General features: G+C 35.8%; 4 protein-coding genes across 6 annotated transcripts; 3 read left to right on the top strand and 1 right to left on the bottom strand.

Moving 5' to 3' along the window:
- The first annotated feature begins 232 nt into the window (after positions 1-232).
- Positions 233-3,523, top strand: LOC18603105 (Tetratricopeptide repeat (TPR)-like superfamily protein). The gene has a single exon (XM_007034871.3). It carries the CDS (start codon positions 614-616, stop codon positions 3,182-3,184), a length of 2,571 nt encoding a protein of 856 aa, XP_007034933.3. The 5' UTR covers positions 233-613; the 3' UTR covers positions 3,185-3,523.
- Positions 3,524-4,148: 625 nt separating this feature from the next.
- On the bottom strand, positions 4,149-5,756 carry LOC18603104 (CBL-interacting serine/threonine-protein kinase 7). Its single transcript, XM_007034870.3, has one exon. The coding sequence runs from the start codon at positions 5,666-5,668 to the stop codon at positions 4,313-4,315; it is 1,356 nt and encodes a 451-aa protein (XP_007034932.1). The 5' UTR covers positions 5,669-5,756; the 3' UTR covers positions 4,149-4,312.
- A 7,755-nt stretch (positions 5,757-13,511) lies between these two features.
- LOC18603103 (sporulation-specific protein) lies at positions 13,512-15,579 on the top strand. The gene is made up of 2 exons (XM_007034869.3): positions 13,512-13,763; positions 15,292-15,579. The coding sequence occupies exons 1-2, from the start codon at positions 13,635-13,637 to the stop codon at positions 15,391-15,393; spliced, it is 231 nt and encodes a 76-aa protein (XP_007034931.1). The 5' UTR covers positions 13,512-13,634; the 3' UTR covers positions 15,394-15,579.
- Positions 15,580-16,963: 1,384 nt separating this feature from the next.
- Positions 16,964-23,874, top strand: LOC18603102 (U-box domain-containing protein 43-like). 3 transcript variants are annotated; one of them, XR_016025867.1, is made up of 6 exons: positions 16,964-17,444; positions 17,999-19,359; positions 19,911-20,229; positions 20,860-22,374; positions 23,615-23,727; positions 23,818-23,874. XR_016025867.1 is itself a non-coding variant. In XM_018119476.2 (4 exons), the coding sequence occupies exons 2-4, from the start codon at positions 18,127-18,129 to the stop codon at positions 22,353-22,355; spliced, it is 3,048 nt and encodes a 1,015-aa protein (XP_017974965.2). In that variant the 5' UTR covers positions 16,964-17,444; positions 17,982-18,126; the 3' UTR covers positions 22,356-22,653. The 3 variants fall into 3 exon arrangements, 1 of the variants encoding a protein (XP_017974965.2); XR_001927537.2 differs by having other exon boundaries at positions 17,982-19,359; XM_018119476.2 differs by lacking the exons at positions 23,615-23,727; positions 23,818-23,874 and having other exon boundaries at positions 17,982-19,359; positions 20,860-22,653.
- Positions 23,875-27,252: the final 3,378 nt, after the last annotated feature.

Genomic DNA, 27,252 nt, shown 5'->3' with positions numbered 1-27,252 from the left:
TAATAGAATCTTTTACCTAAGCACCTCTGGAAAAAAGGGTGTTGGATGCATTAGTAATTCAGTAGCCTGATAGGGCACTTGTTAAAAATGAAATCTTACAATTTCTTTACTTAAAATTATTGCTAATAAAGCTTTTGATATTAATTTTAATTAAAATTTTACCCCATTAAGAGTTAAAGGGCACATATCCATTAATACGAGGAACTTTTTTAAGTTCAAGCAACATGGTAACTTGAAATCTGGATAGAAATCTTGGGTCTGGAAGATGTCTGAGTTCTGAAATTTTCTATCACTTGGCTGTAAGTTAAAGGGCATTTTTTCTTAGAGGATAGAAAGGGGAAAAGACACACAACAAAAATGTACTGACAGAAAAAGTTCTGAGTTCTGTCTGTCCAAAGTCCACCGTGTAGATGGTTCATAAGTAAGTAAGTACTTACCAAAGATATGCATATGCTGCACCAATTTGGATATCTTCCGACACCAAAACCTTAAACTGAAAAACTCTTTAGCATCAAAACCCGTTACCCAGAAAAACATGTTACCACTATAATTCTCCGTTCTTACTTCACTTCAATTTTCACAAAATACCATTTTTGTCTGAGCAAAAATAGCAATGTTTGCAAAACTCCAGCTCGACACCAGTTGCTTCAACATTTTGTGCTCCACAAAAACTTCAGCACCCAACATTTCAGGAGTTTCAGTTTCAGTTTCTCCACTAGAAAAACTCGAACCCATCAACAGAAACAAGCAACATAGACTTCTCGAGACTCCCAATGGAGGAGGAACCAAGAAATTCCATGGAGTTCGAAAACAAACTCTTGATAATCAACCTGAGCCAAGTGATCAGACTTTGGAGAAAAACCCAGGTAGAGAAAGGAGAGAAAAAAAGAGGCAGAGTTTCAAATTTGTAAATAAAGGAGGTAAATTTGGTGGATTTAATGGGAAAAATTTGGTGGAGAAAATGCAGGCCAAGTGTTCGACGAAATGGGTTTCCTATGGAGGTTGTATTCCAGCGATTTTGGGAGCTTTGGATAACGTTAAGGATTTGGATGAGGCATTGAAGCCGTGGGCTGAAAAGTTAAGTAACAAAGAAAGGAGTATAATTTTAAAGGAGCAATCAAGTTGGGAACGGGCTTTAGAGATTTTTGAGTGGTTTAAGAGAAAACAGTGTTACGAGTTGAATGTAATTCATTACAATATTATGTTTAGAATTCTTGGGAAAGCTCATAAATGGGGTTATGTTGAGAGGTTATGGAACGAGATGACTTTTAGAGGGATCAAACCGATTAATTCTACTTATGGTACTTTGATTGATGTTTATAGTAAAGGTGGGAAGAAGCAACAGGCTCTTTGTTGGCTTGGAAAGATGAATAAGCAAGGGATGGAGCCTGATGAGGTGACTATGGGAATCGTTGTGCAGTTGTATAAGAAAGCGGGTGAGTTTCAAAATGCTGAGGAGTTTTTCAAGAAGTGGTCATTGAATGGATCTTTGAAGCATGATGGAAGTGAAACATTCAGTGCAGTGGGAAGTGATTTACATTTAAGCTCGTATACGTATAACACTTTGATAGATACATATGGAAAGGCAGGGCAGCTTCAAGAGGCTTCTGAAACATTTGAAATGATGCTTAGAGAAGGGATTGTTCCAACTACTGTCACTTTTAATACAATGATTCACATTTGCGGTAATCATGGAAAGTTAGAAGAAGTGGCTTCACTTATGAAGAAGATGGAGGAGGTTCAGTGCCTACCTGACACTAGAACATATAATATTCTCATCTCTCTCCATGCTAAGCATGATGATATAAAGATGGCAGCAGGCTATTTTGCAAAGATGAAGGAGGTCTGCCTTGAACCAGATCTTGTGAGTTATCGCACCCTCTTGTATGCATACTCAATAAGGCAAATGGTTAGTGAAGCTGAAGACCTCATAAATGAGATGGATGACCAACTTCTTGAAATTGATGAATATACGCAATCTGCTCTGACCAGAATGTACATAGAAGCTGGGATGCTTGAGAAGTCGTGGTTATGGTTCAGGAGGTTTCACCTTGCAGGGAATATGAGTTCAGAGGGCTACTCTGCAAACATTGATGCATTTGGGGAGCGGGGACATGTTTTTGAAGCTGAAAAAGTTTTTGTCTGTTGCCAAGAAAGGGAGACGCTTACTGTCCTTGAGTTTAATGTAATGATTAAAGCTTATGGGATAGGGAAGAGTTTTGAAAAAGCATGTTGGTTATTTGATAGCATGCAGGGTCATGGTGTAGTTCCAGACAAATGCAGTTATAATTCTCTCATACAGATTTTGGCTAGTGCAGACTTACCACATGTGGCAAAATGCTACCTGAAGAAGATGCAGGAAGCAGGATTTATAAGTGATTGCATCCCTTATTGTGCTGTGATCTCAAGCTTTGTAAAATTAGGAGAACTGGAAATGGCTGAAGGACTGTATGGCGAGATGATTCAGTATAAGGTGGAGCCTGATGTTGTTGTCTATGGTGTATTGATAAATGCTTTTGCTGATCTTGGAAGTGTTAAAGAAGCTACCAGTTATGTTAATGCAATGAAAAGTGCTGGATTGCCTGGAAATGCTGTTATATACAACTCATTGATTAAGCTTTATACAAAAGTTGGTTACTTGAAAGAAGCACAGGAGGTTTATGAACTACTTCAGTTGTCAGGATTCCACCCTGATGTGTATTCTTCAAATTGTATGATTGACCTCTACAGCAAGCGCTCAATGGTTAGTCAAGCAGAAGCGATTTTCAAGAACTTAAAGCAAAAGGGAGATGCAAATGAATTTACATATGCCATGATGCTGTGTATGTATAAAAGAAATGGGAGATTTGAGGAAGCCATTCATATAGCAAAACAGATGAGAGACCTGGGACTTCTAACTGATTTGTTGAGTTATAATAATGTGCTTGGGCTGTATGCCATGGATGGGAGATTCAAGGAGGCAGTTGGAACTTTTAAGGAAATGATGAGTGCTTGCATTCAACCTGATGATAGTACATTCAAATCACTTGGATTTGTTCTCATGAAATGTGGAGTTCCAAAGCGGGCTGTTAACAGGCTACAAGTAACATGGAAGAAGGATGCTCAGAGTGGTTTGCAAGCATGGATTTCCACCCTTTCCTCAGTAGTTGGATCGGACGAAGACGATGCTGACAACTATGCTTAGGCTTTCTCTTGCAACTGACTTTTTGGGTTTGAGTTCATTGTCGGATCATTGAAGCCTAGAGATGAACTGATAGATAAAACTTTAATCAAAAGCCTCACAAATGTATAGCTGAGATGCACTGTTAAATTTAATGTCCATGACAGTGTGTTTAGCTTTTGTATTTTGTATATTTAGTAGAGGAAAAGTTCTAGAACTTAGGCTGATGCTGGAAGAGTAAATAGTGTTCCTTTATACGTAGCACCTTGTTTTCTGCTGGAAGGTTTAATTGAGCATTATGTAAATTATGTTGTGTTATTAGTATGAATGAAAGAATTAAGAAGTCCGCTAGTTTGGCTGATCTATTTGTTGTTTGCAAACACATCTCATCCATATGCGTGGAATTTGTTGACTTCTCAATGTTCACGCGTTTCATAGGCAGCTCTTTGGGTCAAACAGGTTTGTAAATTAATTTGCAGAGGTTTCAATGACATGAAAATTTCAACTTGTAATTGTTCTATGTTGCTGTTTGATATGCAGCACCTTAGCACATTGCTCAGTGCTGTGGCATCCATATCTGCACATGACTTTCCAGGAACAACAAGAGCATGTTCTTTTTCTTACGTGAACAACTAGATGATATGTTTTGTCCCTGGACTGTAATTTGACTCATCTGATCTCTCCTTTGTCTCTTATTACCCTAGATCTATGAACTGAATCACAACTGTGAACAGTGATCACCACCAACTGCGCACTCAAAAGAACAGGATCTAGCTTTGAAAACTCTCATAGCTTATTGTATTCTTGTGTCATTGTGTGGCATTGATTTTTTCCTGCCTGTGAACGATATTGGCAATCAACATCACTTTTGCATCAAATTTTCTTATTTCAACATTTTTCTGTTTCTGGAATTGATAGCAATAAGGCTCCCCTACAAAACAGTCAATTCTACATAAAATTCTGAGAATATATGAAAATGGCCAAGATATTAACGAAAAGAAACTTTTATCCAGCTGCAAAAATTAATCTTTAATATCACTATTTACATCGATTCAGATCCAAGAAAAAGAAACCCCAATAACACTAACAATAAACCAAAAATGAAAAAGAAGGAAAAAATTTCCATGTACATTAGTATTACAAACAAAACCATCAACCTACAACATCATTGCCCCAAGAAACAAAAATGTCTCCAAGCCCGGCTTCCAAATCTAACCACTGCCCTTCCTCAAACTCCGGCCACCCTTCCATCACCTTCGCCTCCACCAGAACAAACGACTCTGCAATCTCCACCATCTCCACCACCAACACCACCCTTCCTTTCCCCAACCCCACAACCCCTCTTTTCCCTCTCTCTACCCTATACCCCAATCTCTCCCCTACCTCCCTAACCCTCTCCACCACCCCATCCAGCGACTCAATCGAAGTTGTATACCTCTTTTCCTTCCTCTTATTATTTCCTCCTTCAAAAAGCCCTGACAAATCCAACCCTGAAGACAGAGATATTATATCAAAAGCATTAACTCCATTAGAAACCATGTCATGTTTTAACTTCCGGTCATGTAACAAACTTTCTTGTTGGTTGTTCGATGACGTAAATGCCGTTAAAGTTTTCTTAAACCATGAAGTTTCCATTAACTTTTCTATGCCCATTCTCGCGTGAGGATTCGGGTCTAAAAGCTGCCATATTATAGCTTTTGCTTGCTTTGATATCCAGGATGGGAACTGAAACTCCCTGCGATGAATCTTTTTATACATAGCCACCAAGTTACTATCATCGAAGGGTAAATAACCCGCCAGCAAAACAAATAAAATGACCCCACAAGACCAAGCATCCGCCTTGGGACCATCGTATCCTTTCCTCCGAACCACCTCCGGAGCTGTATACGCCGGTGTTCCACAAGCTGTATGTAGAAGCCCGTTGTTTAGTTGTTCAGGGAGAGCTGAGAGACCAAAGTCTGAAACTTTGAGGTTACCATTTTGGTCTAGTAAAAGGTTTTGTGGCTTTACATCACGGTGGGCGACACCGTTTTGGTGGCAGAAATGGAGGGCGGAAATGAGTTGGGAAAAGTACCTACGTACGGCTGGTTCAGCTAAGCGGCCACGGCGTAACACTTTGGCGAAAAGTTCACCTCCGGAGGCTAGCTCCATGACGAGGTAGATCTTGGTCTTTGACGCCATGACTTCGTGGATTTTAAGAATGTTGGGGTGCTGTTGGAGACGGCACATAGCTGCAACTTCCCGGATTATTCTTGGTTCCATGGCAGCGTCAACTGTCTTCGTCTTGTCTATAATCTTAATCGCCACAACGTTGTTGCTGTCCTCTAGTGATGTTGCCTCGTGAACTTTTGCAAAGCTTCCACGGCCCAACAAGCGACCCAACTGGTACTTACCTAAGAGTATGGTGGTGGGTGTTTTAGTACGGATGAGTGTTAATAGTGGTGCTTGTTGTGGTGGTGGCGGAGACGGTGCTGGTGCTGGCGGCGGCTGTGGAGCCCCTGATGGCATGGTTTACGGTGATGCAAAGTGGTGGGTGGGTGGTGGGGAAAAGAGAGGCTGAAGCAAAAATAGAGACTGCCACAACAAGGAATACTTGGGAAGGGGAGTTTGGTTATATAGTGGGGGAAAAGCGAGTTTGGTTTGGTTGGCTTCCCACTGTCAAAGACTCAGGTCCGGTTGGGCCTTTCCCCTTTCTTTAGATTTCCTTAACTGCCCTTTAGGCTTTGCGTATTTGTTGCTTCTTGATTTGGACTTCAATTTTTTCATTTATTTTAGGTGGTTTTTTTGTGGATAATTATTAGGTAGCAAATTCCTTTGAACTTGTTTTTTCCTTAATAAATCTCCAACGGTTGTATGGAATACGTTTCTTTTTTTTTTATTTTTTTTGGAAAATTCTTAATTTCTTCTCTAATTTTGCTTTCTTATTTAGGTACACAATCCTATCCGAATTCATTGTTTGGATGATTTATTTTTACGAAATCATTTCTTGTTTTAACTATATTGAATTATTTAATTAATCTCTTATTCATCTTAGAATCTATAAATATAATTATTAATATAGCATATATATATCTAAATAAATACTAAAATTTTAAACATACCGTCGGCGAGGTGAGGCAACCTAACCATGCTCTTGCCCCTATGTATGTGACTTTTCCCTAACGTTATTAACAATGCATGCCTTCAAAATATCTTTCAATCATCGAATTGTAGAATTATATTGAGGTTTTTTTTTTTTTATACAACGAGAGAGGATTATTTCTTGTTATAGAATGCAATAGGTAATAGCCAAGTTAATTAATTTATATATGTAAAAGATTTTATTCCGGTTGTGGTGGGATGATTAGGTCTATTTGCTTAAGCTTGTTTTGTTATGTGATGAGGAACTTTGTGTGATTGCCTTCAGCTATTGTTTGATCTCATTATAATTGGACCACTTTCATTTTGTTTTTATATATACAGACCAAACAAATGAAATTTTATGTTTTTTCTTATACAGTCTTGCACTACTATCATTTTATAAAATAAGTTTTATAAATCTTTTTTTTAATGAAATTCTCATATATATATATATATATATATATATATAAGAGAAATTTAAAGACATAAGAAATTTCTTTAAGTAAATGATATACAAACATCACCTGTTAAATCAAATTCGATGCATACTTACTTAAATTGGATTGAATCTGTTCCAAGTCTTAATTATGAGAGGAGATATTTTGGTAAAGGGAGGTGGATTATTTTGGTACGTACAATACCGAGACAGAAAGATTGATGAGATGGAATAAAAATTATTGATCATATAGTTTCCAATCTCACGGCCTAAACCGTCTCTAATTTGCTCTCAAAGTGGCGTCAAAGATGAAACAAAGCAATATGGAAAAGCCAGTTGATATTACAAAAGACTACTAATGAAAAGTACTTCCACTAACAATTAAGACCATGATGCCAAAGCCACACCATAGAAATTAATATAAAAGAATACCCCCTACGCTTTAGAAAATGAAATGGGAACGAACCACCATTAACCCATCTTCTAACTTTTATTATTATATTTGGCTCTAATCTCTTCCCAAGGAGACTTTTTCTATGGAAAATGGAGTGACAAACTCGAATATGCAAAGCATCTGTTTATCTTAATCAAATTGGTGTATTAACTGGCCGTCACTAATCCCTTCTGTTTTTTCCTCTTTGACAAGATATTTTTTAGGGACCATTTTCCTTTGCAAGTTGGGACTACTGCTAGTCAAAATTCATCAGCACCTGTTGAAAATATCATTATATATCACCTACTTTTTGCAGTTTCCTTGTACCATTTTACGTTCTTTCTTAGAATCATCGCCTCACGGGATACACACTGTGAACAGCTAGCTGATCAACAGCTTGTCCTTGCATGCTTCTGCATGATCATCCAGAACAAAGTAACGAGTGACATTTCACGTTCCATATAAAACTCCCTCGAATCTTTTAATATATATATATGATCTAATATTATTGGACTAATCATCATTTAACAAAAAATGGGTGATGGGTTTTTTGGTAAACTTGGGTAGCAAAGTGAAGTATGCATAACGGCGTTGACGGCTCTGAAGATGGCGTGTGGTTGGATGGGCGCGTTGCATAAGATTGTCATGTTGCTGGAGGTTGGTGCATTGCTATTGGGTTGAGTTGGACGGCTGTGGAAGCGCCATGGAGGCATGCTGGTGACCTATTAAGGCTGCGCAGGACCCACGGTATAAGTTAGAAAACTAGAGGCAGCAGCAGCAACGAAATTTTAGCTTCGCATGTTGGCTTGCGCCAGCAGCACACCAAAACAATAATTTCTTCTACTTGCAAATTATGAGGTGATAGCTCCATTCCCCCACTCTCCACGTCTACATTTCAACAGTTTACAAGAGTGTTTTTCTTCCAATAAATAAGAGATTTTCTTTTTTATAAATAAACGTCTAATGATCAACGTCGTAGTCGTTTTTTTCTGCAAAAGAAGAACATTTCAAGGGTTGAGGGTTTTCTAAGTTGAAGTTCAAATTTGGAGAGAGATGTCACCCAAATGGTTCCTTCAATATATTCATCATGAAAGCCAACTTGTAAGTGGACAAATAATAAATATGTTACAATGTCAATTTATTATTTTTGTATTGCAAATTTAGTATTGAAACAATGTTGTTACTTCTTTCTTGATTGAAAATTTAAATTCATTTTCTTCTTTTTCAAATTTCTTCTCGTACATATATATATATATATACACATATATAAAATAATTATTTAATTTTTTTTATTATTTATTTCTTAACTTGCGAAAATAACTTTTAAATACTATCAAGTTCGAAAGGAGTTACCATATAACGATCTGTTACTTTTTGTCTTATAAAAATTTTTTAAATTAAAAAAAAAATCATGGACAGGGCATCTTAAGTTAGGAGGGGAGGAAGCTTCACAAATTCTTAATGCTATTATAATAGGTGTGCCAATTAGACATTTCTTTTTCATTTCTTCTCAGAATAAATAAATAAAAAATAAAAGAAAATCACTTTAGTTGGGTGCAAAATGATAGAAAAACCAATCCCTTCTTTCCAGGATAAAGCACACAAATATTTTCTGTACAATCATGCATTCTTGCTTCACATTTTTTAGCATTTTTCTCCATATCCCATGTTCCCTTTTCATTCCTTTTCTTCCCTTTATCATTACTATAAAGAAAAGCTAAATCAAGAACCGATCTGAATAGAAACAATTTTGCTATTTGGCTTTCACTATTGAGATAGGGGATGAGCGGCCAACTTTTCATACAAGACCGTACAATATGCTGCTATTATTAATGGCAAATATGTAGAAAACGTGCTTTGTCACTTTCCATTTTATAAAACAATAGGGAAACTGATGTCTATTTTGATGACGATAATAATAATAATAAATAATATATCTTTTTAATTTAACAAAGGCAAAGATCAAATACCTGGCTACTTTAATTTTAATTTGATGTTAGATTTTCGGATTGTTGTTCTTCATGTTTGATTAAGAAAGATGGGATGGCTTTGTCTTCGAGACAATAATGAATTTCCTTAGAGGGCCCGATTCGCCACTTGCTTTAGAGAGGGATTAGATTTTCCATGTCAATTCCTCCAGTCTCTTGTGGGTGATGGTATTCCCAAGGTCAAGTCCTCTATTCATTTTAGAGTGATGCTACCATTAATTTCTTCATTAATATTGTTTTCCTTACCATGATCATATATATATATATAACGTAAATGTTGATTAGTCACATTAGGCTTTTATGTTAATTAAGTAGGAAGAAGTTAATTTCACAATTATTCCTTTTATAGCTAAATGTTAGGGTAGAAAAAAAGCAATCCCTTCTTTTCTGGCCAAAGCTTTGAGATATTTTCTTTCTGTTTTATGAACAAGATAAACTCTATCCTTTGCTCAATTATTTGTATTAATTTGTCTCTACATCCATGCACCTAGGTTCCCATCTTTTCCATTTTCTTTCTTTCTTTCTTATTGTGAAACAAATAAATGGAACTAGAACAAAGATTGTTGTGTACTTTCTTATCAAAACACATGGTTGTGGATTTCATTAGTTTACTATTATGAACTCGACACGAGCCTTGGGTTAGAATTTAAAGGTGTTTTGATCTAGGTTATGGTTATGTATCTATCTGGAGAAGAAATTATTAAGTAGACCATTTTAAAAACTTTATTAGGTAGTTTCAGAGATATTATAGTAATTAATTTGATTGTTTAAATGATAGAACCATTGTAACTAATCTTAGTCATACTCTTTACATTTAAATCATACTATAACCAACGTTAATTATATGTATTCTCATCACAACCAAATTTCTTCGAGAAATTTATGCTTGCATGTAAATAAGGTATGTCTCTTTTTATTTTCCTCATCTTATATGTATTCAAATAACATGTAATTAGATTTGGCTTAAGGGTTGTTACCATCTTTTATTATAAAAAAAATAAATCAAATCTCCGTATAAGAAAGACTTATAAATAGGAATTTTCATCTCAGCTACTTGCTTGCTTAACTGGTTTTGTCACTCGGGCAAATCCAAATCAACCCTCTTATTGCCAACCTCTCTTAGTCATAAAATATCCAAGCTCCACCGTCGATTGCAAAAGCTGGTTGTCGACACCAACAAAGATCAGTAGGAGCTCCATCTTTTTCATTGATAAATGAAGACTCTCAACTTTTACTGTAGTTATTATAGCAATCTGCACAAACATAGCCCTGTCACTTTCGTTTAGAAACAAGGAAAAAGATGTCTCAGATTGATTAAAAATAATTCTTTAAGAAGGCAAGATCAAATAATTGGTCACTGTAACCTTAATTTGATGTAAAACTGTTGGCTTTGATGGTAAAGGATGGATACTTTGGTCTTAAAATATATATATATCTTGAATTTTATGGAGGGGCCGGACTGGCCACTTGCTTTAGGAATTTGATTATTAATGTCAAATGTCTTTAGGGCTTTATTTACTTATTACTAATTTGTTTATCTAACATTGGTTATAGGTAATAGGGGGAAATGATGAAGATAGAAAGAGGACAAAACCCTTTTTGCTGTTGTAAATTGTAAAATTAAAACATAATTTTGGCCTTTGCACATAGTAAAAGGAAGAAAGATAACGTTGATTTTTTTTTAATTGAAAAGACACCATTTGTTTTAATTAAAAAAATCAAAATTTTAGAATATCCAAAATTGATTCTGAAACCCATTTTTAAGAAGTTTGAGTTTTTCTTTTCTTTTTTTTTGAAAAGAAATATGATATTACTTGACTTAATTGACTCACTTTTTATCGAATACCTTTAAAATAAAAGTAAAGAAATATGTACTTTAATTTCATATTCATGTGATATTATTTCCATAAACTTGATAATTTGTCATAAATATAATACTTTTTAAAAATTTTTACACCAATATCTATTATCTATATAATATATTACAATTTGAGGTTAATTAATTAGCAATTGTCATGAATCATGAAGTCAACCCAAGGTTTAAGAATAGGTGATAAGAGTTATGAGCAAACCCATTTGATGCTTTCCTTGCTAATGGCCAATTAGGTAGCTCAATAGCATTCTATAATTGGTGTTAAACTATTGACAAATCAAGCACGACTGTTGCTATTGGATGTATTAGTTTACTTGTCAACAGCAATGTTTCAACCGTGAAAGTATCTTAAACAAACGATCCTTAGTTTATATAAAAAAAAACATTAATGGGTGATTTATATTTTATTAGTAGCAATAATTTTTAATAATGATCTTAATTTAAACCATATAGCCCTTCTCTTCCTAATTTGTCATGATTTGATGGCATTATCCATGTGGACCAATGAAGAGACGTAGTTAGATGAAAATTAACCCCGTTGGACCTCTATAAAGAGTGTATTAGATTTGGAAAATCATTGTCATAAACATTAGTTCATACTTCATTAATTATAAACCATTATTATGCTATTAATAAATATTTATTTTCATAAGTTTAACCTTGAAGAAAAGGACAGGGTAAACATTGTAGCTAGAAATAAATGTTTGATGCAATCGAGAAGGTAGATGCCCCTTCAATCTCGAACGTTCATAGAATAATAAATAATTCAAATCTCTCTAGAACTTTTTATTGATATAAAAGAGAGTTCATATAGAATTACAATGGAACAAAATCAACAGAGAAGAAGAAATGATATTGTTAAGATAATTATACAAATTATATAATTAAAGTTAGAGTTATTACTAATTATGAGAGATTAAGGTAGAATCTATCTCAAACTCCACCTTTTTATAACTATGCTCAAGTGCCAACTTCACTCCCTTGACAGGATAGACTTCAGCAATAAGAACAGATCTGTGTCTTAACTTTGGAACAGAACCTTGATATCATGGTTTCTCTTACAACTACTCCATACCAGCTTCCTTTGCTCAAGCAAACGCGTTGGAATAATTACTTTAAATAAAGTGAATCATCATTTTTAGGTAGGCTAGGCCCTGATTGACTGTTTTCCATATTTTTTTCTCGTTTTTTCTTAGGGTATTGAGTGCCTAACTAAGTAATTAACCTTTGTTAGGAACCTCTATAAGGAGTATTAATTAACAATAGATAAATCGATGTATGAAGATGATAAGTAAATAGATTTGAAGTGATTCGATCAAGTACTTTATTTTTTCTTTAAAGAATTTATACATATCTTTATGAATACTCCACAATATTAACAAAATAATGAAGTAAATGATAATAAAAACTAGTTTGAGATTGATACATTATTAAAATTTAACGTTTTGGATTAAGGTACAAAATTTTACTTACACTTAATAGAGCATATGTTATTTTATCAAGATTTGATCTAATCTTATTTACGCGTGAATCTTCGTTTATTTTTTACTTACAATAAACTCATAATAAATTTGCTTATATAAAGATATTGATTGAAACTTTACGAGATTCTATATGTACAACACACAACACTTGGGCTAAAATTAAATGAGAATGGGAAGAGAGTGAGGATATTGAGGTAGCTAGAAAATCTTGAACTCAAAGCTAAACTCACACTGAAGTATATTCAATTCAATGGATGGTCTATTGCTTTGTACGAAAGGACGAAATAGGTTGACGGCCACTTGACCAATCTCAACTGGCTTTTGCGAGTATGGGGGACAAGCCATGGCCCCTACGGTTTCCAGCACACAACATTTGCTGTCCTATTTCTCAGCCATTGTTGCAACGGCAATCCTCTCTCCTTCGCAGCTAACTTTCCCAGAACAAGTGGCTCAAATCCATTTACGAAAGATCTTGGAAAAATTAAAACCATTCCCAAAACATTGCTTTGACGTCCTCTTTTTGTGGATGCAAATGCAAGTGCCCGCTATTATTGCAGTGATTATCATGTGGAAATAGTAGCTGGTTTGCTCAAACAGAACTCGAACTGTAGTTTATCACCGCTACTGATTCGACCCTTTAAGGTTCATTGAAGCAAGATTCAGCTGAAGGGGTTGACAACTTGAAAGTCAATTGTCCAAGGGGAATGGAATTTGGTGTTCGACCCGTTAAGGTTCATTGAAGCAAGATTCAGGTGAAGGGGGCTGCAAACTTGAAAGTCAATTGTCCAAGGGGAATGGAATTTGGTTTCCTTGTGATTAAATGTCAAAAACCAGGTCCGAAAAATTGCTGAACCCAAATCAGTAATTTCGGATCCGAATGGGCATCTCTAACTCTTGAAGCCCAACATTTCTGGGCAATCAGTCGTGTTTTTGGGCCATACTTTCGAGACCTCATGAGCCCCATTAATATCTTTCCTACAGGAACCGGCCCATTATAGGATATGACGTATCAGCGTTTCAGCCTCAGCTTTCAGCTTTTCTGGAGGTGGGGTTTTGCTTAAGGGTTCACTAGAAATTTTCTTCCAAATTCCCATCAAATTTTCTCAGGAAAAAAAGAAAAGAAAGGGAAAAGAAAAAGAAATGTCTTCTTTAGGCACTTCAAAGGGTATTCTTGAAATCGCCAAATTTGGTCTCTATGTTACAATCCCAATTGTTCTTATGTACACTTTCGCCAACAACACCAAGAATCTCCAGAAAGTTATGGGAAATGTAAACTCTCTTTTACCTCTTCTCTTTATTATTTATAAATATTAAAATTTATTATACTTTTTCTTTTTTGTATTTATAGTAGGAGGGATTTGTTTGATTTATTGAATTTTGTGAGGGACTGAGATATTTCGATCTGGGTTAGGCTTGAAATTGGGTTAAAGTTTGGTACTTCTTTGAGTTTCCTGAAATTTGGGTGTTTGTTTCTTGTTCAGCTTACTAGCAACAAGGAATTTAGTATTTTTTTTTGCTTGTTTTGTCTGGAGGTATAGCTAAAGCTCAGATATTTATTGCTGCTGTTCAATATGAGGTGTTGTTATATGATGCAACTTTATTTGTGGGTAGTTTGGTTATTGGAGGGATCGATGGTCTCTATGTTTATTATGTTAATATTCTGGATTCTGGCATAGGTAATAAGGAAAAAAGTAAAGGTTGCTTACAGGCTTGAGAATGTACATGGAAGTATGTAAGGGTTCCTCCCCTGCTCCCCTTATCATATTGAAATTGCTTCAAGTGGACTCTGAATTTAAATGCATAGTTGGGGCTATATAAGTTCATGAATGAAATTCAGCCATGAACTTGTATATAAGTGAAATGATCCCTGACATGTAGCTAAACTCCAGTTACACATTGTGGGAAAAGGCTTTGTTTGTTTGTTTGTTGTTGTTGTTGAACTTGTATATAACTGAAACAATCACTAAAGTCCCATGAACTATTTAAAAGTTGTTTCAGTTCATGCCTGGGAATTTATGAGAAATTTTTTATGGTGGACGAATGTAGCCTTAAAGATTAGCTGGGCAAGCCCCTAAGTATAGCTTCAAAGATTTTTGCTCTTTCCTGTGAGTTGGAGGCTTATAATATTGTCTATCTGCACGTGAAGGATTGGAAGCTATCTTTCGAATGTGATTGTTAGAGTTAGATTTTCTTTTCTGGTCTAAGAAACTTGTTTGTCTTTTAGTTGTCCACTTATGGAGATAGTATAAGAATATGAAGTGAAAATCATCTTATGCTCCATTATTGACGCCAAAATTTCCTACTATGGCATTGCTTCAAAATTTTATGTCATCCTTAATAGTGGGAGAATTCTTGCATGTACAAGATGCCTTTCCATATTTTCTGCATACAGTCTAAGATACTAACGCAGCTTCTAATTGACCTTAAAAATTATGCATGGATCCTCTTAATCCCTTCCTTTTTCTTTCCTAGTAAAATGTCTTTTTCTATTTGATGATTGGATTGATAACTTGTTAAGGTCTTCTAGAGATAGTGTGGCATTGAATGTGGCTGCTGTTGATCAAGATAGGCTGCAGATTGGAATGTCATGAATAGTGATTTGCTATTATAGTTTTTTTACTGGAATTTATATCTAGCTATTGATGCTTTTGTAAAGGTTACTATAGTGCTTGAATTGGGGCTCTTTTGCTTGTTAAGGATTGGATGTGTTACCTTTGATCTATACCTTTTTCTTTTTTCTTTAGTAGATGATTAATTATTGGAGTCTAAATCATATCTGTTTTCCTTTGATGTGAAGCGCTCCTATGTGGTATATCCTCCAGAGGGACCAAGACCTCCATCACCAGAGGAATTGAGGGAGATGGCACGGGAGCTAGCTAGGAAGAAAAATATTCGCTGATGCTCTTTAGGCCATAAGTGATCTACGTTGCTTTCTTGATTGTACCTATTACTATTCCAACAAACCAACATGTAATATGCGGCAATAAGCATTGTGCTTTTTATATGGAAAAGGAAACGGTAAGTCTGGTTTGTATGACATTACGGAGCATAAGTTTATAGCTAAATTTGTTGTTTTGCTTGTTCAGCTTGGAAATTCACATTCTTTTATTGGTAAAGTGTTAAAATATTTGATGGAGCACTTTCTTATTTCTTTATTTTCTTTACCAAACTTTTTTTTTTTGACAAGCAAAACAACCACCATTAATTATATTTATACAAAGCACAATGAATGAGCATGGTCCAGATGAGCATTTGCTTAGAATGAGCTCACTAGTTAAGTGAACTATTGAGTACAAATTTGTTGCCAAACACCCAATACATAATCCCACACTGCAAAAAATCAAATTGATTCCAACATTAGGCAATCCTTCCGTAGTCTTTTCTTCCATGAGATTGCGGAATATTTGACACAGAATGGCTGGCACTACGCCCCATAACATGCCATATTTACAAGGGAACGTGGGCCCCAGAACTAAAGCTAGGAGGAGGGAGCTGGACTTTCATGTGATTCCATTCACTACCCCAAGCAGCAGTCGATTTCCCATGATTGAACCGCCTGGAGAATTTTGTGTCATATGTGTCTTTACCAAACTTGATGTAATTTAACCATGGAAATTCCTTGTCAGATCTTTCTTACTGTGTACTTGGATGTATCTATGCCCTATTTATGCTTCGTACACTTATTTCACCCTGGTTTTGAACCTGCTGCTCAAATCAGCTTGGCACCTAGGCGGCTAGACCAGCGTGAATTTGAAGGCAGCCGCGAAGTCACGTGATAGACTTTCTGATCTTGGTAATGATCATGGAAGGAAGTAGTGAACCTTATGCCCGGCCAAATGTTCATTTATTGCTATGGGGTAAGGAATTCCTGTTCCATGCATATGTTCTGAAAGAGGAATTGTTCCCTCGTGAAAATATCGAATTTGAAGAGGAGGGGAGGGTTCAAGGCATGAACGTAAAACTTTATTAATAATAACTAAAGATATTATATTACAAGACACTTAAATTTATATAGCGACACCATGATAATTTCCAACTTCTTCATTGTCAATGGCCTGGAAAAGGTTTTTCAAAGCCTTCCACATAAATATCTGTAATCCTGAGGCCCCCGAACGAGCAAATCGATCCGACTCTTGAAGTGGTTCAGCGCTGAGGCGCCCTTTTCGACACCACCCCTACAGCCTGTCTCATACCAATAAAACTCATTTAATTAAAAATAAAACAAGAAAAAGAAGGGAGGAAAAAAAGAGGACAAGCTTTGGCCGGCTGGTGAAATGCTCATGCTCAACTTTCTTTTATCTTTTTTAATGAAGGGCTCCACACAGCCAATGACTTTGAACATTTCTAAAAGTTTGGTAGTAATAGATAAGTATGTATTGAAAAGTAATTAAAGAAAAAAATACAACAAAGGTTACTCAACTATTGGATAGATTCTTGAAAAAAAAAAAAAACAAAGCCGACACTCAACTGTAGGAAGAAGGAAGGAATGACAATGGGACTTGAGTTTTCCCATCACCATATAAAAGAAAGAAACAAAAGTTAGACTTCAGACTTGAGACAGCAACATACTCTAGTTAGATTCTAGCACTCTTGACTTTTTTTCTTTTTTTTCTGAGCTGAAATTTCCTGGAATAAGTAGTTAAGCATCATGTTTTCCACAGCGGGTTTGTTGTAAATATCAAATGGGATGGAAACTAAACTGAACTGACAGGAAATTTCTCGTTAATAAAAAAGGGGAAAGAAAAAACAAGGCTGGACGTCATTTCTTTTCTTTGAAAAGCTTGACTTGATATCCAAGTCCTCGTCTCCCTCCGTACAACATGGAAATGGTTTTGGTTTTCGTTTCAGATTCCTGAGTGAGTTATTAGGTTATGGTTCAGTCACAGATAAAAGGGCTTCATCTCAGCACTTTTTCTTTCGCAGGTGATATTCAAGGACGTTTTTTCAGAGGTAAGAGAAAACTTAACTTCCTGCTGCTTCGCTCTTGTTTTTTTTCACTTTTGGTTTCTTTCTTGGTTTCTGTTGGTTTCTTTAAGCTGATGCTGAGTGGTTTTGCTTTCGTGGGTGACAATTCAAATTATGAAACTTCAGTGTCTGTGATTCTTGGGGTTTGAAATCTTGTTCCTATTTGTTTCTTGCACCCCTTTTGAAGTACTGGCTTTTGTGAATTGTTTTATAGTTTTGGGAATTCTTTGACTTATCATTGTAGTACATAATCAAGAATCTGCTGGGGAACAAACTTATGTCAGCTATTCTTTTGCTTTACCCTTGGTTAAGGAAGTGGCTACCGGGAAAGGGTTTTGGATTTTTACAATTTAAGTGGTGCAAGCAACGTGATAACAAAATGCTGAAAGAATCTTTATCCACTGGCTTTTCTTTCTGTAAATTTGATGTTTAAGTTAAGCTGCTTTGCTCTGTGATAAATTTATCTTCCCTTTCTTCAATAAAATCAGCATTTGACTATGTTAATTGTGTTGGCTGACACAGACTATTGTAATGCATAGGGTAAATAGAGGAGGTTGTTCAAAGGGAGAAACGATGCATTATGAAATCCCATAATTGATCTCTAGTTGGGGAGCGATAATCAGTCTTCTTTAACATTATTAAAGAAACGGGAAAATAATTGGTTCTAATGGCGATGGAACTCATACCGATTGGGACCATCTTAGCTGTGGTAACAAACCAGGTAATTAAAACAGCTCAGGCTGCAAAGGATGTTGTAATTGAGAAGGATAGTTTCAAGGTCCTCGCAAAGCATCTCTTTGATATTGAGCCTGTTTTAAAAGAATTGCAGCTTCAACAACTAAATGATTCTCAAGCAGCAAGACTAGCTCTGGAGTCTCTGGAAGCAGATGTCAAGAAGGCAAATAACTTGGTTGAGAAATACAAAAATCGAGGCCGTTTCTACTTACTTGTCAAGTGCCGGCACATTGTTAATGAGGTGCAAGAAGTTACAAGGGATATTGGAAGGTCTTTGGCTTCATTGTCCATTGCAAATACTGAAGTACTTTCAGGGATATCTGATCAGGTCAATAGGCTACAGAGTGAGATGCAAAGAGTAGAATTCGAGACTTCACATTCTCAACTCCAAATTGTTGACAAGTTAAACCAGGGTCTTAGGGATCAGAAACATGACCAGGGTTTTGCAAATGACATGCTTGAAGAAATTGCAAGGGCAGTTGGGGTACCTGTTGAGCCATCTGAAATTAGCAAGGAGCTAGCAAGCTTCAGAAGGGAAATAGAAGAAGCTGGCAATAGGAAAGAAAGAGCTGAAGTTCTCTTCTTGGAGCAAGTTATTGAGCTGCTTTCTCAAGCAGATGCAGCAAGAGATTATGAAGAAATGAAGAAGCAGTATTTCCAAAGGGCACAAGTTATAGAACGATATGATGCAACAAAAGAAGACATTCCTCCACTTAAATCTTTCATTTGTCGTATAAGTGGGACAGTAATGGTTGATCCTGTAAGCCTTTGCACTGGTACTACATGTGAGAGAGCTGCTATTGAAGCTCAGTTTGATTGTGGGCAGAAAACTGATCCAGAAACTGGAGATGTTCTTGAAGTTACTTCTTTGAGGTCTAACCTTCCACTCAGACAATCAATAGAGGAGTGGAGAGAACTGAATTATTGCCTTAAAATCAGAGCTTGTGAGGCAAAGTTGTCATCAGGTGTCGATTCATCTGCATTGGAGGCCCTGAACCAAATGCAGGATCTTATCAGAGAAAACACTATAAACAAGGACTGGATTTCCATAGGAGGGCTTACTGATAGTATAATCTCTATCCTTGGAAGCTCACACAACAGAGAAGTCAAGAAGAAGATTTTAATCATTTTAAAAGATCTGGTGGAAGGGCATGCAAGAAATAAGGTAAGCTGTTTATACATTGTTAATGTAAAACTAAGGAGTAGTATAATGGAATTCTAATTTCTGCCAGTTAACAACTTTCTTACTTTTCTGCTTTCCCCTATCTTTGCACCCTGTGCTCTTCATGCCTTTCCTATAACTGTTTCTTTTTGTGCTTGCTTTTTATGTAGCAGACCCCAAGGAGCCTGACCGTGGTCTACCGTCTAAGATACATACTTATGTACACATATGTTTGCATCCATATACATTCATGAAATGCATGCACATACATTCATTAACACCCATAGACACATTTTCATTCACGCCTACATACACACATGCAAAATGCCAAAAACATATTGCAAACCTGGAAGATCCCTTTGGACTTAATTAGATTTGCTTCACTCTATGTGAGGTTATCTAAATCTAATCTACGCTGAGCAGAACTCCATGCCTTGCTTTTAGTCATTTAGATTTAGATTTTTGGTTTTTCTTTTTCAATTGTCATTGAATTAATTTGTGAACAAGGAGGTGACTTCTTTCATTATTGACTATGCTGTTTAAAAAATTTATAGGAAAAAGTGACTGAGCATCAGGGGTTGGATCACATTGTTCCCTGTTTAGGACGTGACCGAAGCATCTCAATGGCTGCAGTTGAACTGCTATATGAGTTATTGCAAGATAGATCCAATTGGAATGTGTCTGTTTGCCACCAACTCTCTCAGAAATGCAGCGGAATTCTTTTTCTTGTTACTCTTCTAAAGGGTCCAGTCAGGGAGTCAGCAGAATATGCTGAAAAAATACTAAATAAGCTTTTTGATGTTGATGAGGAGAACATATCTCGAGCTGCCCGGTCAGGGTGGTATAAACCACTCATTGATCGCATTGTTCAAGGTTAGAAAACCCTTTCATGTATGCTTTCTTAAACAGCTTGTCTTTTTTATGTCAATGTTATGATTATTTAGTCCATGGTTATCTAAATGCTGTCTTTTGCTCATAGAAAGAGCAAGGGATGTTTTCCATCAAGGCTTCAGATATATGTATGAAAGCATGAAAACTTCCCTTCAGGAAGAAATATTTGAATTGTATTAGTTATTAGGTTGCAGTCTGTGGTAATAATTCTTATATTTTCACCATATAAAAGAGATTTACATTTATGCTCAAGAATAGACCATCATCAAAAATGATGAATAAACAGGGAAAGTTTATTTTATATTGAAGCTATTTTATGAAATCTCTAGGATATTGAGCAGGCACTTGTCAACTGCTTGGAGGAGGGATAGCTTAAATCCCAAGTCAAATACTGTGGCCTAATCCTTTCTGTCGGATGTCACAGCAAACTCCAGAGATATATCTTAATTGTAGTTGTCTGTATTGGATTGCTAAAAGTTTTGTCTGGCTCTGTTCTGTGATATTATTGTGACTATAGATGCTACATATGTCCATTTCATTAAAATGAAACTGTTCTCGTAATACGTCAACCACAAAGCAGTTATGTACATTGATCATTCTGAATACTTTCAGGGCCAGAGTCATCAAGGATGTCAATGATGAAAGCATTAGTTACTATGGAATTGGTTGATTCGAATTTAAAACTCCTTGGTGAGGAAGGCATTATGCCTTCTTTGCTTTCAATGGTGGATTCTGGCAATCTTGAATCAAAAGAGTTGTCCTTATCTGTTTTGGTTAAACTATCTGGTTGCCGTGCTAATAAAGAGCTTATTGCTGCTGCTGGTGGAGTTCCTCTTGTTCTGAAGCTAATGTTCTCTCCCCATGTACGTGCAATTCTTATACTCAGATGCTCTGAAATTGTTGAGAAACTTTCTTCTGAAGGTGATGGAGTTAAATTCTTTGTTGATGAAAAAGGGGTTCCACTTGAAATGGAGCCCATCATCATTGATTTGTTGGCTTTGCAGCAGAATGTTAATTCATCCAACAATTACCGAAGGCCTGCTTTACGTGCACTTTTAGGAATTTGCAAGTCTGAAGCTGGGCTGGTTAAGACAGCTGTTCTCACTGCCAATGGTGTATCTCTGGTCCTTCCTCTTCTTGATGATCCTGACTCAGTAGTTAGAGAAATTTCTATAAATCTTCTTTTCCTATTTTCTCAGCATGAGCTACAAGGAGTAGTGGAATACCTTCTTAAACCCAAAAGGTTGGAGGCTTTAGTGGGGTTTCTTGAAAATGGCAACAATAGTGATGTCCAGATGGCTGCCGCTGGTCTATTAGCCAACCTCCCAAAATCTGAAGTACCACTAACTATGAAATTAATCGAGTTGGATGGACTTCATGCAATCATAAACCTTTTGAAATCAGGGACAATGGAAGCAAAAGAACATGCTTTAAGTGCTCTCTTCCGGTTTACAGATCCCACTAATGTTGAGTCACAGCGGATTGTGGTTCAACAAGGAGCTTACCCTTTGCTTGTAAGTTTCCTCAGAGTTGGTACGGTAACAGCAAAGGCAAGAGCAGCAGCTCTCATTGGTAATCTATCCATGAGCAGTCCTAAACTCACTATTGTGTCCAAAAAAACTGGTTGCTGGTGTTTTAGAACATCACGTGTTCCTTTATGCCCAGCACATGGTGGTATATGCAATGTAGAAGATTCTTTTTGTCTGTTGGAAGCAAAAGCGCTGCCTTACTTAGTAAAACTCTTACATGAAGAAGTTGAAGCAACTGCTTATGAAGCAATTCAGACGGTTTCCACATTGGTTCAGGATAGCTGTCTGCAAAAAGGAGTCAATGTCTTGCATGAGGCTGAAGCCATAAAGCCTGTGTTAGAGATTTTGAGTTGGGGAACAGATTCTCTGAAGGAAGAGGCACTGGGGCTCCTTGAGAAGGTTTTTGTGTCAAGGGAAATGGTGGAAAACTATGGATCGAAAGCTAGATACCTTCTGGTTGGTCTAACTGGCAGGAATGTTAACGATGATGGTCGTCCAGGGAGAAAGGTTGCAAAAGTTTTGTCACTCCTCGAACGTTATTCAAAATCATCAACATCTATTATTCCAGGATTATTTTGATAGGGACATATGTTATCAGGTTAGAGAAAAGTTTAAGCCAACTTTATCGTGAGCTTTTGACTCTTCTAACCCAGAGAATTTTTCCAATCTGGTTCACGTACTTATGTATATATATATATTTTTTGTGATGCAAATTGCTTTTGGCATGCTCTTTGTGAATACCATTATTTGATAAGGGCACAGAGCAGTCTCCGAACCCTTTACTCAACAAGTGTCATGGGATATTAGGTTACCTTTATGTAATGCATTGTGCACCTGGTGCACTCTGTTTATAATGCAATACTTAATTGTTTGAAAATGTATGTTATCTAAGTCAAAAATAGAGGAAGCGGAATCTTGAGGTTTATACCAACTTCATGTTCCTACAAACTAGAGAGATTAAGGAAAAGAAAATGGTAGGAAGAAGACAGTGCCTGTGTTTCTATTCGATAGTATTGCCTGTGCCTTAAGGCGAAGAACAAACTTGATTGGTAAAATTTTCTTCAGTCCCTGTCAGTATTTATAGATTCCTTTTTTGTTAAGCTTTGCACTTTTTTTATCTCTCTTTTTCAAGTTGTGCTAGAAGTACACAGGTGGAGTGTGAAACTTTAAAGTCAATGAATGATGTTCCCTGATAAGAGAGTGTCAATGAAGTATCTTGTCGATCTTTAGTTTCTGCTATTGTAAACAGGATGCCTCTACATAAAAAGCACTAGATGGACATATGCTTCTTCAACCAAAAAAGGAAAACAAAAGCTCATCAACATGAACAGATGGTTTGATTTAAGGGGTTAAATGTGATTCTGGATGTGGATCATGTATTGGAAGTATCAATAGGTTTTGTTTGATTTAATTATTTCCATCTGCACTCTCATTTCAATGTCCATAAAATCAAGTCCTAGCTTAGTTAAATGCAGCCAATGACTCAAGATCACTCTGGTTTTATTTTTTTGAAGATGGAAAGCCAGTTCTGGTAATCAGATTGAGCATGGTAACTTTCATATAATCATACCATGTATACTTTTATTTTCCAGATGGAGCAAACTTATCCTTCTTAGCCTAAAATCATAGACAATTTCTTCAAATTTTAATATTCCACAGTAACATGACAACCTTGATGCTGGCATCAATTCTACCAAACTACAACTGTCAGTTCCTGTTAGACAGATTATTGGCATGGACCGTCTTGTTATAGCTATATATTCTTTGAAACTCGTACATGTTCATCTTTCTGTACATACACTTCCATGGATACGTAATCATGTTTATGAAATTTACAGGAACTGATTCCTAATGCTCATTGGTTACACTTGACCAACATTTTGATGAAACCCCAGCTGAAGATGGGAGTTCAGATTCTTCATGAACAACAAACTTTAACCTCAGAGTCAAAGTAAGAAAAGTTTATGAAATGTTATGTTGTCCTGATAGTTTAGTGAAAAAGGCACTTTACCCATATCATTTTCTTTTTCCTGCTTTTCAGCCAGCTACACCACATGGCCTTGTTAGCAACAATACCGACAATGCGCATTTAAGGTTCCATTTAATGTTATGGAAGAAATTGTCTCATGTCTCTTGTTTCTTGCTTGAACTGTCTATCAAACTCTCTGATACGATCATCTTGGCTGATAGAAGTGAGCAGAAGGCATTCAAATACACTGGAATTACTTGCTTTAATCCAGTTTCCTTCTCAGATGATAGCACATTTGTTGCATATCGTCCTTGCACTCAGGAAGTTGAGTTTTCAGCCTTGTGAGGTTCAAAAGTTTCCTTTAGAATGCAGAGAAATGTACAAGCGAAAAAAGAAATGCTATCTTTTTTCGTTGTCCATTGACAAAATTAATGAGATTAAGTTACTAATGTCATAGCACTCGCAGATTAACCTGTCAAAAAAAAAAAAAAACTCTCTGATTTAGACATTGTTCCCTATTAAATGAAAAGTTTGGTTTACTAACTTCTTTTCTAGTCCATTGCCTTCATTAATGGAAACCATTTTTCTGTTACTCTATCGTGTGAGGGAATTAGATGTTCTTTTTCAAGGATAATATGGTTCAAACTCATAATCTACAGCTCTGGCCTTTTATCACAATTATTTGATTGGAATTATACATATATTATGGTTTGAATTTAAAACATCTTTCCCCACACTCACTTAATTCGATGCAACACAAGGTTATCAGACATGTATGAAAAATGAAGCATATAATTAGCTATGAAGTCCCAATTTCCTGACTAGACAACAGAAGAATCAGGAACCCTCACGCCAACTGCCAACGCTGACCCTCCATTAAACTAGGTGTCTGATGCAAATGTTGCTTTAAGAAGATACACATTAATCTTCCACCACAAGAAAAAAATTTTAAGCTTTCAATTACCTCATTAAAAGTAGTCCATTGGCAGTTGGCACCTACTTCAGTATGCAAACATGGATATCTAAAGTATGATGATTTTCTAGAATTTACATCCTATAGGTCCAATAAAAAGTATTTAAGTTTGTCTTTGAACATCTCTTGTTTTTCTCAGTTTTATGCCTGAAATGTCTCTTGTATGTTTCCAACATGTATTCCTGTCAAAGAAAAAACTGTTTATATAAAGAAAGGGTCCTAATAATGAAGTTGGAATCCAAGAAGAAAAAGTCAAAAACATCTATACAGGCAGCCAGCATATATATGTTAACCCAAAGCATCAAATACTATACTGATATGGACCTTGATATTTGTTAATTAAATCTTAGGAATAGTCAGTCTTAAGGCTTCAAAGAAAGACAAAGGTTTCTCCATCTAGCTCTCAATAATTCTTGCTATTCCAATCAAGAAAACTGCAAATGGCAGAAGAACCGTGCAATTGCAGAGAGAGCATTAGATGATTTCGTGTGAGGGTTGTTTCTTGCCAACCATTTTTCCCAAATAACGTGGCCAAATCTTACGCTCCCCCACTCCACCACCACCACCACCAAAATATAATAATATTATAACATCTTTTCTTGTAGAGAGCACAGATGTGATTCATACGCTCTTAATGTCAGTGCAAACTTGGTGGGTATTTGGTTAGAAGTTTGAGCATTAAAGACAGAAACGGCATTGAGTTGTCCAATAACCCTTTACCAGAAAGGACAAGAAAAAGAAAGCCTCCAAGTTTGACATGAAAATTCAACGTTGTTATATGGGATCGGCGACAGAGAGGACTGAGAAAGATTGAGAGTTAGAGATGACTTTGTTTGAAAGTCAAAGCGAAGCTAACTATATTAAATTGTTTCATACGTACTATAGCTGTAACCGGCCATCTCACCCTACCCTTTTTATATAGGAAGTAATTAGTCGAGATATCCCAAGAAGGCCACTTGTTATCCTTCTTATATACAGGAACACCCTTGGATAAGGTTAGGGTACCCTCGCAAATGAGTGGGGCGATTCTGTGTTCATTTGGATTATATTTTTCTGCTCTATTGCCTTTCTCTTATTTGGGAGGTGAGGCTGGTGGACTGCCGACCTGATCAGTCTGTTCATAAATTTTTTTGTTTTCCTTTTGATGGGATTTTTTTTTCTTCTAAAACTTGTTAAAATTATCAATGAGTGTAATGTTTTCATGAATTATATGAAAATAATCACATTATCTGTCAACAAATGTATTTTACTTTATTTTCAAACAAGATAATTGAGATTGTAAATAATTTCAATTTGAGTTTGTGAGGATCATTACCTTAATCAATACTCAGATAGGTTTGTGAGGAGTTTACTTAACATCAGATAGGTTTTGTGAATATTCAAAGCCTAAGACTAAAACCTATCTATATAACTAGAGTTTAATGAATTTGTTTAAAGACATAGCTAGCTAACTTCACCAAAACCAGGTTTAAAACCTTTCGAAATCTTAAGTAATGGTACAAGGATTGAAATCCTTACTTGTTTAGCATAAGAAAAAAAATAATAAAATGCGGAAATTGGGGTTAATTTGTTTATGATAAAAGCTTAAATATATCATCAATGAAACAAGGTACAAACATTGGAGGGTAGGTGTTCTATGCATGTAATTTATCACCTAAAGGCACCAAAAACAGAGGAGATTAATGAAATAAGCCTAAATTATTGCTAATTTTTGGGTTTAAGGTTTGGGTTTGAGACGTAATAACTTGTTTTGGAACAAGATGAACTAGAAAAGGACACGAAAACGTGGGGAAAAAGAAAACACATTGAAGAAAATATCAATATCAAAGCCAATGAGGGTTGGGGATTTTGATTAAAAGCCCATTGACGTATTCCATTCACAAACTGAGGAACTGCATTTATTATAACTTTGTATTATTGAATCAACAAAAGTTAATATGCATTTTGCATTTTGTACTTAACTTTTTAAGGAAAAAAAATACACAGTTTTTATTATTCTGTCCATGTGAATTTTATGTATAAGTAGAGAGATCATAATGACATATAACATTTCTCAAAGTTAACGAATAAATACTTTAAACTTTAATTTTTCTTTTTAATGAGTAAATTACATTACAAAATAATATAATATACTATTTTTGATGAAATTTTTCTCTCAAAAAAAGGTACTATTTTCTACGGATTTTTGATAGAATTAATTGTAGAAAATTTTGTCGAATAAAACTAAATCGGTAATAATATTCTGTCAAAATAAAAAAATCCCATACCTATAATGATAAATTAACTGAAAAAAATTATATATCAAAATAAAAAATCTTCTAAATTGTATTTTAAATTAATTCTTTGTAAACAAGAATCGAAGGCTCGTATGCTAGCTACGAGTCAAGAAGTCAAGTTTGAATGGAATTAAAGCTGAAAAAGCAAGTGAACGCAACAAGTGACACAAATATAAACCACTTCAGACTGATCCACAAACTTTGGTCTTAAAATTAAATGGGATTATAAAGGAATATACGGATGATTGAATCCTTCAA

Source organism: Theobroma cacao, chromosome 4 (assembly GCF_053813885.1).
Source record: "Theobroma cacao isolate CCN51 chromosome 4, ASM5381388v1, whole genome shotgun sequence".
Lineage (NCBI taxonomy): Eukaryota > Viridiplantae > Streptophyta > Magnoliopsida > Malvales > Malvaceae > Theobroma > Theobroma cacao.
The sequence above is the reverse complement of the archived record's forward strand: the minus strand, read 5'-3'. Positions and strand labels throughout refer to the sequence as shown.